Consider the following 13,559-nt stretch of genomic DNA (forward strand, 5'->3'; position numbering starts at 1 on the left):
CTCATTACTAGGCCTATTACTAAGATTTAGGGTTAAAAGTGAAAAAATAGAAGTTTAGAGGTTTGAAATTAAGCTTTAAAACACAAAATTCATATTTTTGTACGTGTGGGAGTGCATTTTGCCCATCACGAGTACGCATTACCTCGTCCGCGTACGCAGGCACACTGAACAGAACCAAACGTCAGCATATGAAACCCAAGCTTGCGTAGGCAATGGTCTCTTTTTGCCCTTGATGCGTACGCATTACCTTGTCCACGTACGCATGCATGTCAAACAAAAACGCCCATCTGCGTATGGAGGGGTTCGCGTACGCATGCATTGCAAATTAGTAAAAAATGGTTAAGTTTACAGAATTTTAGTTTTACATATCGAACTTCCGATGCGCATAACTTTCTCGTTTTAAAACATTTTTCACCCATTCTTCGAACGGTGTAAACTTCATGGACCCAATTTTTGTATCAAATAAGTTTAAAATAATTTAAACATCTGGAAGCCGACTTATAACTCGTTGAAGTTTGGCCAAAAGTTAATTTTACACAAAAACCCCCAACCTCTATTTTTAATAAAATTCAAACTCAACCTCAACATTCCATATATATAATCAGCACCCCAACACCAATTACAACATCACATCCACCACATGTTACCATATACAACCATTCCTCAATTTTAAACAACCATATGCATAAATTTCTCAATAATGTCAACAAAATCATCAATATACCACCACCCATTCTTATCTATTCATATCACCATCATCAACTCTTCACCTAACAACCTAGTATCATCATAAACCATAGTCAACCAACAAATACTCAATCAATAACAACAATATCATCGAAAGCACTAAGCATTCAACATACTCATACGTTCCAACCTATCCTATGGTCATCTAGCCTAAGTTTTCACAAGACATTATATATTAAATACGAGAAACCTAAACCATACCTTGGCCGATTTTCTCGTATAACCCAAGACAACCTACTAGGCAAGAAGCAAGCCCTCAACACTGATTTCAGCAACTAGCACCAAATCCCAAGCTTCCGATTAAGCTTCCAACATATCCAATTGCTTCATATCACATATATACATACACCTAAAACATTTATCACATATACATACCCAAAATTTAATACCCAACACACTTAATCAAAGAATTAGCTAGGGTTCTAGGATTCTTACCTTGTTCAAGCACCAATGAAGCAAGATTGAACATTTTTCTCAAGCTAATCGGGTCCTATAACATAAAAGGACCAAAATCTTAACACTCACTATATCCAATTTTTTGAGAAATTGGGGAAGGAAGAACTGAAATCAAAATTGAGACTTTCTTACCAAATTAGTCACCGCACTTTGTAGAGCTCGACGCCGCGGACGCGTGGCCACAAACGGTACGGCGATCAAAGCTCGGAGTGAGAAGTTATGGCGATTTGGATCAAAGTCAAGGGTTTGGAAATCTATCTTCTTTCCCCCTTGTATGCTTCAGCGTTCCTTTTGCTGAATGGCGGAAGAGGATGGACTCTTCTTAAGTGTTTTGGGCTGATGGGTTGGGCCTTGGGCCTATTTGCGCCCGGTTCAACCAGTTCGGCCCGTTTGGCCTAATCTTGGGCCAAACTCTTTAAAATTAGTGTCAAAATTCTTGTTTTAATTAGCTCTATCTTATTAAATTATAAGATTTTACATTCCTAATTTCTTTTATTAAAATTTAATTTATTGATTATTTATTTACTAAATTTACGGGGTTTACATCCTACCCACCTAATTAAGATTTTTGCCCTCAAAATTCAGATTTAGTTACCTGAAAAGAGGTGTGGGTAGTCCTTCTGCATATTCGATTCGAGCTCCCAAGTATGTTCTTCAATTCCAGCCCACCTCCAAGCCACCTTAACCAGTGATACTTCTTTCCCGTGCAAACGTTTGATGCTGGTGTCATCAATCCTAACCGGGATTACTGGAAGTGTCAGATCTTCTCTTACTTGAACCGATTCCGGTTCTAGGACATGACTTGCATTAGGAGTGTACTTCCAAAGTTGTGACACGTGAAACACATCGTGCAGGTTCGAAAGATGCGGCGGTAAAGCGATCCTATAAGCCACTTGTCCAATCCTCTTCAGAATTTCAAATGGACTGATGTAACAAGGATTCAGTTTCTTTGTTTTAATTGCTCTACCCACTCCAGTTCTTGGAGTAACTTTCAGAAACATATGCTCTTCTTCTTCAAATTCTAAAGGATTCTGCCTTTGATCAGCATAGCTCTTTTGACGGCTTTGAGCGACAAGCATTCGGCTTCGGATTTTCTTTATCTGCTCATTAGTTTCAGCTATCATTTCAGGCCCTAACAAGCTTTTCAATCCAACCTCATACTAGCATAGCGAAGATTGACACTACCTCCCATACAGAGCCTCATACGAAATCATTCTGATGCTCGCATGGTAACTATTGTTGTATGCAAACTCCACCAGCGGCATATATCAATCTCAGCTTGCCGGCTGGTCCAAGACACAAGCCCTCAGCATATCCTCTAGGGTTTGAATTGTTCTCTCTGACTGACCATCTGTTTGAGGGTGATATGCAGTGCTTAAACTCAACTGAGTCCCAAATGCTTGCTGAAAGGCTCCCTAGAACCTTGAGATGAAACGAGAATCTCTGTCGGATATGATGGTGGTAGGCACACTATGCAACCTCACAATCTTTTTAATGTACAGCCGCGCTAACTCCTCCAACGTACAACTCATCCGAATAGGAAGAAAGTGAGCCAACTTTGTCAGTCCATCCACAATCACCCAAACAGCGTCATGTCCACCCCAAGTCCTTGGTAAGCCCAACACGAAGTCCATTGCAATGCTCTCCCACTTCCATTGCGAAATTTCTAAGGGCTGAAGGGTTCTTGATGGTTTTTGATGCTCAATTTTGACTTTCTGACAAGTTAAGTACTTGGAAACGTGCAATGCCACATCATTCTTCATTCCCAGCCACCAGAATACCGTTTTCAGATCTTGATACATCTTAGTGCTTCTCGAATGAATAGAGAACCCGCTTTTGTGCACGTCCTTCAAGATATCCTGCCGTAAGTTTCTGACGTCCGGCACAATGATTCTGCCCTTAAATCTCCATAACCCATCCTTATCCCATGATACTCTCTACTGCTTTCCTTGCTCAATTGCCGGTAATACTTTCTGTATTTCTTTATCGTCTTACTGAGCCTTTAAAAGTTTAGTTTTAAAATCACTTGAAATTTGCAACTGGCTCAAACACAGAGTCCCAAACTCCTCTCGTAGCATCATCCAAGTAGCGCATAGGGACTTTCGGCTCAAAGCATCTGCCACAACACTTGCCTTTCTAGGGTGGTAATTCAACTCGAAGTCATAGTCCTTTAGAAGCTCCATCCACCTCCTTTGACGCATATTCAATTCTTTCTGCTCAAAGAGGTACTTCAAGATTTTGTGATCGGAGAAAACTTGAAACTTGACGCCATAGAGGTAATGTCTCTAAATCTTTAGAGCAAACACAACGGTAGCAAGTTCTAAGTCGTCTATCTTATTAAATTATAAAATTTAACATTCCTAATTTCTTTTATTAAAATTTAATTTATTGATTATTTATTTACTAAATTTACGGGGTTTACATCCTACCCACCTAATTAAGATTTTTGCCCTCAAAATTCAGATTTAGTTACCTGAAAAGAGGTGTGGGTAGTCCTTCTGCATATTCGATTCGAGCTCCCAAGTATGTTCTTCAATTCCAGCCCACCTCCAAGCCACCTTAACCAGTGATACTTCTTTCCCGTGCAAACGTTTGATGCTGGTGTCATCAATCCTAACCGGGATTACTGGAAGTGTCAGATCTTCTCTTACTTGAACCGATTCCGGTTCTAGGACATGACTTGCATTAGGAGTGTACTTCCAAAGTTGTGACACGTGAAACACATCGTGCAGGTTCGAAAGATGCGGCGGTAAAGCGATCCTATAAGCCACTTGTCCAATCCTCTTCAGAATTTCAAATGGACTGATGTAACAAGGATTCAGTTTCTTTGTTTTAATTGCTCTACCCACTCCAGTTCTTGGAGTAACTTTCAGAAACATATGCTCTTCTTCTTCAAATTCTAAAGGATTCTGCCTTTGATCAGCATAGCTCTTTTGACGGCTTTGAGCGACAAGCATTCGGCTTCGGATTTTCTTTATCTGCTCATTAGTTTCAGCTATCATTTCAGGCCCTAACAAGCTTTTCAATCCAACCTCATACTAGCATAGCGAAGATTGACACTACCTCCCATACAGAGCCTCATACGAAATCATTCTGATGCTCGCATGGTAACTATTGTTGTATGCAAACTCCACCAGCGGCATATATCAATCTCAGCTTGCCGGCTGGTCCAAGACACAAGCCCTCAGCATATCCTCTAGGGTTTGAATTGTTCTCTCTGACTGACCATCTGTTTGAGGGTGATATGCAGTGCTTAAACTCAACTGAGTCCCAAATGCTTGCTGAAAGGCTCCCTAGAACCTTGAGATGAAACGAGAATCTCTGTCGGATATGATGGTGGTAGGCACACTATGCAACCTCACAATCTTTTTAATGTACAGCCGCGCTAACTCCTCCAACGTACAACTCATCCGAATAGGAAGAAAGTGAGCCAACTTTGTCAGTCCATCCACAATCACCCAAACAGCGTCATGTCCACCCCAAGTCCTTGGTAAGCCCAACACGAAGTCCATTGCAATGCTCTCCCACTTCCATTGCGAAATTTCTAAGGGCTGAAGGGTTCTTGATGGTTTTTGATGCTCAATTTTGACTTTCTGACAAGTTAAGTACTTGGAAACGTGCAATGCCACATCATTCTTCATTCCCAGCCACCAGAATACCGTTTTCAGATCTTGATACATCTTAGTGCTTCTCGAATGAATAGAGAACCCGCTTTTGTGCACGTCCTTCAAGATATCCTGCCGTAAGTTTCTGACGTCCGGCACAATGATTCTGCCCTTAAATCTCCATAACCCATCCTTATCCCATGATACTCTCTACTGCTTTCCTTGCTCAATTGCCGGTAATACTTTCTGTATTTCTTTATCGTCTTACTGAGCCTTTAAAAGTTTAGTTTTAAAATCACTTGAAATTTGCAACTGGCTCAAACACAGAGTCCCAAACTCCTCTCGTAGCATCATCCAAGTAGCGCATAGGGACTTTCGGCTCAAAGCATCTGCCACAACACTTGCCTTTCTAGGGTGGTAATTCAACTCGAAGTCATAGTCCTTTAGAAGCTCCATCCACCTCCTTTGACGCATATTCAATTCTTTCTGCTCAAAGAGGTACTTCAAGATTTTGTGATCGGAGAAAACTTGAAACTTGACGCCATAGAGGTAATGTCTCTAAATCTTTAGAGCAAACACAACGGTAGCAAGTTCTAAGTCGTGAGTCGGATAATTCATCTCATGTGGCCTTAACTGCCATGAGGCGTATGCTACGACATTACGGTGCTACATCAGCACGCACCCTAAACCCTTTAGTGATGCATCACAGTATACCTCAAACGGTTCACTCGGCTCGAGCAGCACTAATACAGGTGCAGTGGTCAACCTCTGCTTCAATGCTTGAAAGCTTTCCTCGCACTTAGGAGTCCAAACAAATGGTGCATGCTTTCTAGTCAGCTTAATTAAAGGTAAAGCGATTTGTGAAAATCCTTTAATGAACCTCCGATAATAACCCGCCAAACCTAGAAAACTCCTAATCTCCGTCACAGTAGTTAGTCGTTCCCAATCCATTACTGCCTCAACTTTAGCAGGATCCATAGCAATCCCCCGTTGACTTACCACACGACCAAGAAACTTTACCTCACTCTTCCAGAACTCACATTTAGATAACTTGGCGTACAATTTCCTCTCCTTCATGATTTGTAACACAATCTGCAAGTGATCTGCATGTTCTTCTTCAGTTTTGGTGTAAATGAGGATGTCATCAATGAAGACAACTACAAATTTATCCATACATGGACAGAAGATTCGGTTCATGTAGTCCATAAACATTGCCATGGCATTGGTTAACCCGAAAAATATTACCATGTACTCGTAGTGACTGTATCGCGTTCTGAAAGCAGTCTTCAGAGTGTCCTCGTCTCTAACCCTTATCTGATGATACCCGTATCGTAAGTCAATCTTGGAAAAGACTCCGACTCCCTGAAGTTGATCCATTAGGTCGTCGATCCTTGGTAACATATACTTATTCTTCACGGTAACCTTGTTCAGCTGCCGATAATCGACACACAGACGCATACTTCCGTCCTTCTTCTTTACCAGAAGTACTGATGCTCCCCATAGAGAAACACTCGGTCGAATAAAGCGTTTACCCATTAAGTCATCCAGCTAATCCTTAACCTCGACCATCTCTAAAGGTGACATCCTATAAGGAGCACTCGAGATTGGACCTGCCCCAGGCACCAACTCAATCGCAAACTCGACCTCTCGATTAGGAGGGAATTCATCAATGTCATCCAAAAACACCTCAGGAAATTCACAAACAACCGGAATTTGCTCTAAGCTTTGTTCATCTCCCAAAACACCCGCAGTTAATAGCATAACACCCTGACATTCATATCCAGAACAGTTTACTATCATGGAGTTCAAATAGTAGCTATTCACCAGGACCGGCCCTTTCGATCCTTCCGGCATAAAGTATATTGATCTCTCAGAACAGTCAAGCAAAACATGATTCTTAGATAACCAATCCAGTCCCAAAATGAGATCCAGACCAGTCATCGGCAAACAAATCAAATCATGAACGAAATCACGTTGTTTAACCCGGAATAGGACTTACGGACATCCTAATCTAGTCACAACGGCTTCAGAAGTGGCATTATGCACCCTTAGATCATAACGTAAGACCACAATCTTCAATCCTAACTCACTAGCCCTTTCAAATGCTATAAATGAATGCGTCGTCCTAGAATCAAACAAATCACTTAAAATTTTACCAACTACTTCACAGTTACCTCTGATCAAGGTCTCGGATCCCTCGGCACCTGCTGCAAAAGTGGTGAACACTCTCCCTGGCTGTTGTACTCTACCGGTCTCATACTTCTTCTTCTCTGGACAATTCCAAACCAGGTGCCTGGGTTGTCCTCAAAAGAAACACACTCCCAATTCTACTCTGCACGGGATTTCCGGATGATACTTTCCGTACCTCTTACAACCCACGTCTTGTTGTGTCTGCTTTCCATACCTTCTCCTTTTATTAGCATTGTTATTCGGCCTCTTGAAATTGCCTTGACCCTGATTATGCTGTGGAACAAAACCTCCACGCTTGAAATTTCTTCCCCTCGATGCAAAGTTCTTGCCTTGAGCCCTCTAAAATGGCATCCTCAGACTTTCTTTCTCCAATGCTGCCTTCCTCACACACTCCTCTACCACTCGGCTTTTGTTTACGAGCTCGAAAAAGACTCGGATCTCCATCGGTGCAACTTGTTAGTATACTCAGTAACAGTCATCTGGCCTTGTTTCAATTGCAGCAATTCAAGTTCTTTAGCATTTCTGACCGAACTGGAAAAATACTTTCTGTAAAACTCTGTCTGGAAGACCTCCCAAGGAATCATAGCACCATCTGGCTGCATATATGTCGTGTTCCCTGCCATCAGTACTGGGCCTCACCTTGCAACTGATAAGTCCCGAGTTCAACCCACTGCTCCTCGGGAACCTGCTGAGCCTACAGTGCCCGTTCCATAGCCTGAATCCAGTTATCTGCTTCAGTGGGGTTTGAGGTCCCCCTGAAGGTTGGAGGGTGCACTTTCAGAAAGGAGGCGAGAGTCATTGGCCCCTCTTCTCCGTTGTTTCTATTGTTCCCGTTATTCATATGGTTTTTCAGCGTTTCAACTGTTGCCTGTATAGCCACAGCCATGTTTCCAAGGGTATCCATAAAGTCTACAGAGTTGTTCCCTACGGTTTCAGAATTTACATTGCCTAACCTACCTCTGCCTCTCCCGCGACCGCGTCCTATTATATACTTGCAGTTTTTTAATTAAATAACTGGTTCTATTTCAGTTTTTTATTTACTTTTCTTTTTAATTTTTGTGATTAAAATTGATTGATGAATCGAATAATTTGAAAAAAAAAATTTAAATTATAAATTGGGATTTTTAAAAATATTTTTTAATTTGCAAAAAGAATTTATCATACTTTAGTGGTGTGATTTAATTAACTAATTTATAAGATTAAAAATAGTTAACATTAATCAAGATAATACAAGTGAATTCCTCCCATCAAAATTGAACAACTCATAATAAAGAATATGCAATTCTCTAATTGAGGAATGGCTAGAGAATTTACTCACTTTTTAACAAGACAAAATAAAAAGGAATCTTGTGTGGTACCAACTAGAGACATTAACTCATCTCCCTTTGCATGAGTGAACCATATTCTATATATAGTTATTGGTTCTTAACTCCTTAACATCGTTCATTAACTAGTACCATACATGTCTCTTTCAGCTTCACATTTGAAAATGCTAGGGACATTAACTCATCTCCCTTTGCATGAGTGAACCATATTCTATATATAGTTATTGGTTCTCAACGCCTTAATATCGATCATTACCCAGTACTGTACATGTCGCTTTCAGTCTCAGTTCCGGTGATGACTTCGAGACAACCTGTCCCTTCTGCAAATTTTGCTCCTAGCATTTGGCATGATACTTTCCGAAAATATGCTGATTCTGAATCCTTGGCATCTTATTTAATTTTGTATGATGAAATATGAGTACAAAACGTTCTATATGATTAGTGCATCTAAATTAAACTATTAACTTACATACACATGTTTTAAATGAGCGTTTTAGAGTAATAATTGAATTATTTTAATGTAATTTTAAGGTCACACACAGGTTCAAATTGTAAAAGAAAAATGCTACTTATCTTTTAAATTTTTAATTTTTAGTTAGTTTTTTTATTTGAATAATATTATCTAATTAATTTAAATACCTACTTTTATAGAAAGTTATTTGTTTTTTATGAAAAGTTATTTTTTTTATTTTTTTCTCTTCTAAAAATTGAATAATAGATAATTTTTAAAAAATACGTAATTATACTGATTGTAAAAATAACCACTGAAGTAATGATTAAATTAAGTTGTGTATAATACACTCTTTGGATGGAGTCTTTTTCCAAATCTCACATTAACATATTTATACATTGGGCTGTCCTTTTAATAATACATTTTTTTCTTATTTATTTTTTATTTTTTTATTAATGAAGATAACCTAATTAAGTTGAAAAGAGAAAAATAATATAATCTTGTTAATTTTCTTTTGTTTTTTAGTTTTTAAAAAGCTATAGTATTAAAATAGCCTAGTCTGCATTTTGTAAACATTTCTATAATTATATAGTTAATTAATAAATCAGATTTATTTTAATATTGACTTTTATATTTTTTAACTTACGTTTTTGTTTTCTTAATAAACAAATAAAAACTCTTCTTTAGTTATTATTAAAATGGCACAACTTTTAATCTTTTACGTTATATTTTTTTAGGAAGATGGGACAATAGTACACCTGAAAGTTCGCACGCTGGACACGATTACATTTTAATCATTTAATGAGTCACACGTGCACACCACTTATACACTCCGACAGATACATTTACCCTTCCAACCATCGGCATGTGGCGGCGTTAAATGATTGAAGTGTAATTGTGTCCAGCGTGTAAACTTTCAGGTGTATTTTTGTCCCTTCTTCCTAAATAAAATAAACACGAAAAATAAGTGTATAGATAGTGTGCACACGTGACTCATTAAATGATTGAAGTATAATCGTGTCCAGCGTGCGAACTTTCACATGTAATTTTGTCCCTTCTTCCAAAAATTAAAGTATAACTAAACTTGTAGTATCTCGTTAATCTAATATTTAGAAATTAAATTAAATTTAAATAAATTAAATCAAATTGATTCTTTCATAACCTTCTAATACCTAATTAATCTAGCACTTGAAACCTAAATTAAATTAAATTAAACTATGACAAAACTTTCAACTTAGCTAAACTTCTAACATTTAAAACTTATAAATTATAACCAAAGCTCACGTCACTACTCGAAGTAACACTTATTTATCAATTCTCCAACTTGCATTTGTAGTTTTCAATGTTCTAACAAACTAATAAATCGCCACTCTAGTTACCATTTAAAGTTTGAAAATTCTAATAACGTAAACAATCAAATCTAAGCGACTTAATATCATTAACAATTCTTTATTTCTTAATGAAATAAATTTTACTCACTAACCTCTTTATGGATGTTACCAGTAATGTGGGCAACTCCGTCCAAGATACAATTCGGATCGTCTTCCATTTTTGCTGTTTATTGAATCTAGTGGGTTTTTTCCCTTGCTTATCTCTAGGACCAGCGTTTTGGTGGGTGAAGTTGAATTAAATGTAATTTGAAACAAGTGAATTCGAATTTTATATATATATATATACTAAATCAAAGCTATTGCATTCAAATTACTAACAGTAATAAACTATGGTTGTAAATAAAAGCACATTGTTTCGATTTATTATGGGTAAATAAAATACAAATTGCAACCCATATATAGAATTCAAGTAAATCGAATTTACTATAATCAATTTACATAAAATTTAAGTAATTCGAATCTTATTGATTCAATTTATTACTACTATGGATAAATCGATTTTATCAATCAATTCGATTTATACATAAATGTGATTAACGACATGTATATAACGTATTTTGATTTAAGACATCCATGTAATTTTGTCTTCCAATTAATTTGATTATGTGATTTGCTCATATACATTAGGTAATTAATTTTTTTCAGTTAACATTAGTCAAATTTTTTAAAATTATTTTGTTTATACAAATTCTATACTCTAAATCATAAAATGTTGAAATTCAATTCTAAATTACAAATTTACATATTAAAATTATCTAATATTGACTAAGTAAAATTTAATTCTCCATAATTTTTTCTTCTCATATATACATATCTTGTAATTTTTGTTTTAAATATATAGATTTCTACCCTACTAAGCCAACTAGGGACTTGCCAACTCCCATTGAATGAATCATACTTGTATATCTATATATAGATAGACACAAACAATGTCTCTTACACCATTGATCATTAAGACCTTAGTTTCCTTTACCGTATCTAAGTCAAAGCCAACAACAATGTCTCTTGCACCATCTTCTGAGTTGAAGCGACCTTGTGCAAATTTTGCTCCTAACATTTGGCAGGATATTTTCATTCAATATGCTGATTCACAATCATTGGTATGTTATTTATCACTTCGTCGTCTATATTTGAGAGAGAAGAACAAGAAAATCTTTTTTCTTAAAAAAAAAAATTAAATGCTCCATAAAAATTTCATAATATTAACACCCAAACATAAGGGACAATTAAGGTTATATGGCATAGAGACAATTTTTTTCGCTCTTTTATGTTTTTATATTAAGGTAAATTTTAATTATTTTGAGCTATTTTTTTTTATCAAATATTTTCATTAACCTAATTACAAAAGTTTAATGCCCAACAAAAATTTCATTTCTCGAAATTATTTGCAGGAAGTCAATGAAACTATGAAGCAAGAGGTCCAAATACACAAAGAAAAAATAATGCTATATTTGTCTTCGAATGACAATAGCATTTTACAGAAATTAAGTTTAATTGACTCAATTCAACGTTTGAGTATATCTTATCATTTTGAACGTGAAGTTGATAAAGCGTTGGAAGAAATCTACAATAATTTTACCAACAATAGTCTTCCTATAGAAGATTATGACCTTCACTTTATTGCCTTACTCTTTCGTTTGTTCAGACAAAATGGATATCATATTTCATCAGGTATGTAAAATTCTATTATAAATAATATAATTACATTACCAATAAATTAAAATTTATGCCAATTAGTTATATATGCATTCATATTATTTAGTATATATGTGAATTATACAGATGTTTTCATCAAATTCAAGAATATCAAAGGAGACTTCGATGAAATAAATGTTCTTCAAAATGTTGAAGAAATATGGAGCTTGTATGAAGTTGCACAATTAAGGATTCATGGAGAAGATATATTGGAGGAAGCACATAAATTCACATGCAATAAACTTAAGTCCTTCATCGATCAACTGAGTCCATGTCTTGCAGACCAAATCAATCGAAGCTTAAGGCTGCCTCTTCACAAGACAGTTTCAAGGATACGAGCAAGATCATATATGTCATTTTACAAAGAAAATCCTTCCCATAACAAAGTTCTTCTATCTCTTGCAAAATTAGATTTCAATCAACCGGTTCAATCAGTAACCCAACAGTTAAACCAGTAATCTAGTAACCCAGTAACTTAATCGGTTCGATTACCGGTTCAGTTCTGACAACTATACGTGAACCAATAGAAAATTAGTCAACATCAGCCAATAATTCAAAAAAAATTAATACCCATTTATAATTTTTTTTTTAAATGGTTGTTTTATCAGTTTTTCTTCTTCCTCCTAACATCTCAAATTTTACATACCACTACAAGCCATCTACCACCACCAGCAGCCATCGTCGTGCCATTGGCCACCTCTAGCAATCTACTATCAGTTTTCTTAAATTCTAAATCTTGAATTTTAAATCCTAAATCATAAATCTCAAATCATAAATTCTAATCAGTAAATCGTAAATTCTAAATTTTAGATATTAAATCTTAAATTCTAAATACTAAAACTAAATCTTAAATTGTAATTAAACCTTAAATTTTAAATTTTAAAGGCTAAATTCTAAATTTTTTATTTAAATTTTGGATGTTTTTATTATTTCTAAGTTTAGATTTTTTTTTTTAAACGGTGAGTTATTGATTATTTCATTGGCTAAAAATTATCGGTTACCAATATTTTTCCTTATTTGTATATTGACTTGTATTGGTATTATTATTTCATTCAGGTGGTGCAAAAAATTAGCCTTTGCGACAAAGGTTATTTATGCTAGAGATAGGGTGGTTGAGGCATTCTTTTGGCCACTAACCATGTCTTCTGAGCCAAAATATAGTACTTGGAGATTGATATTAGGCAAACTGCTTGCATGTATATGTCTTCTTGATGATACTTTTGATGCCTTTGGCACATTTGAAGAGCTTCAACTCTTGACAGAGGCAATCAAAAGGTTGATTTGATCTCTAATCTTTAACCACCAATTTTATATTATTTATCTCAATTTGAAAATGAAAATATTGTTCATGTATATATGGATCATAATTGTTATGAAATCACTCATCCCAAAAGTTTAAGCTGATAGGAGAAGACAATATTAATGGTTATATCTCTAATATTCCCTCTCAAACAAGAGCCTCTTTTTGAGTTTGTTTGATTTTACATAGGCTTTCTTTTCTCTTTTTATTTGCCTTATACTATTTTTTTCATTTTTGGGGTTCATCAAAGATCGAACTCTGAGCTCTGATACCATGTTATGAAACTACTTATCCCAAAAAGTTAAGCTAATGAAAAAAAGGCAACATTAATGATTATATCTCTAATAATAATTTTCTAAAATAAGAAGATTTGTAAAGTTAAAAAGTAAGTATATAATC

The 13,559-nt window shown here is 35.9% G+C and overlaps 3 protein-coding genes across 3 annotated transcripts; 1 reads left to right on the forward strand and 2 right to left on the reverse strand.

The window, feature by feature from the left end:
- Positions 1,016-2,327, reverse strand: LOC107610602. Its single transcript, XM_016312636.1, has 3 exons — positions 1,890-2,327; positions 1,183-1,237; positions 1,016-1,071 (listed from the first exon to the last, which is right to left on the reverse strand). The coding sequence occupies exons 1-3, from the start codon at positions 2,325-2,327 to the stop codon at positions 1,016-1,018; spliced, it is 549 nt and encodes a 182-aa protein (XP_016168122.1).
- LOC107610604 lies at positions 6,357-6,749 on the reverse strand. Its single transcript, XM_016312637.1, has one exon. The coding sequence runs from the start codon at positions 6,747-6,749 to the stop codon at positions 6,357-6,359; it is 393 nt and encodes a 130-aa protein (XP_016168123.1).
- LOC107610605 ((+)-gamma-cadinene synthase-like) lies at positions 11,032-13,531 on the forward strand. The gene is made up of 4 exons (XM_021108136.1): positions 11,032-11,265; positions 11,557-11,836; positions 11,948-12,314; positions 12,803-13,531. The coding sequence occupies exons 1-4, from the start codon at positions 11,095-11,097 to the stop codon at positions 13,143-13,145; spliced, it is 1,161 nt and encodes a 386-aa protein (XP_020963795.1). The 5' UTR covers positions 11,032-11,094; the 3' UTR covers positions 13,146-13,531.

This window comes from Arachis ipaensis, chromosome B08 (assembly GCF_000816755.2).
Source record: "Arachis ipaensis cultivar K30076 chromosome B08, Araip1.1, whole genome shotgun sequence".
Taxonomy (NCBI): domain Eukaryota; kingdom Viridiplantae; phylum Streptophyta; class Magnoliopsida; order Fabales; family Fabaceae; genus Arachis; species Arachis ipaensis.

Bases quoted from the DNA above. Each gene is read 5' to 3' on its own strand.
- LOC107610602 (XM_016312636.1), bottom strand. From the start codon at position 2,327: ATGATAGCTGAAACTAATGAGCAGATAAAGAAAATCCGAAGCCGAATG. The intron at 1,238-1,889 runs GTTAAGGTGGCT...TTTATGTTATAG, and splicing joins ACGGGAAAGAAGTATCACTG to GACCCGATTAGCTTGAGAAA. The intron at 1,072-1,182 runs GTAAGAATCCTA...TGTGATATGAAG, and splicing joins TTCATTGGTGCTTGAACAAG to CAATTGGATATGTTGGAAGC.
- LOC107610605 (XM_021108136.1), top strand. From the start codon at position 11,095: ATGTCTCTTACACCATTGATCATTAAGACCTTAGTTTCCTTTACCGTA. The intron at 11,266-11,556 runs GTATGTTATTTA...AATTATTTGCAG, and splicing joins ATGCTGATTCACAATCATTG to GAAGTCAATGAAACTATGAA. The intron at 11,837-11,947 runs GTATGTAAAATT...TGAATTATACAG, and splicing joins TGGATATCATATTTCATCAG to ATGTTTTCATCAAATTCAAG.
- LOC107610604 (XM_016312637.1), bottom strand. From the start codon at position 6,749: ATGACTGGTCTGGATCTCATTTTGGGACTGGATTGGTTATCTAAGAAT.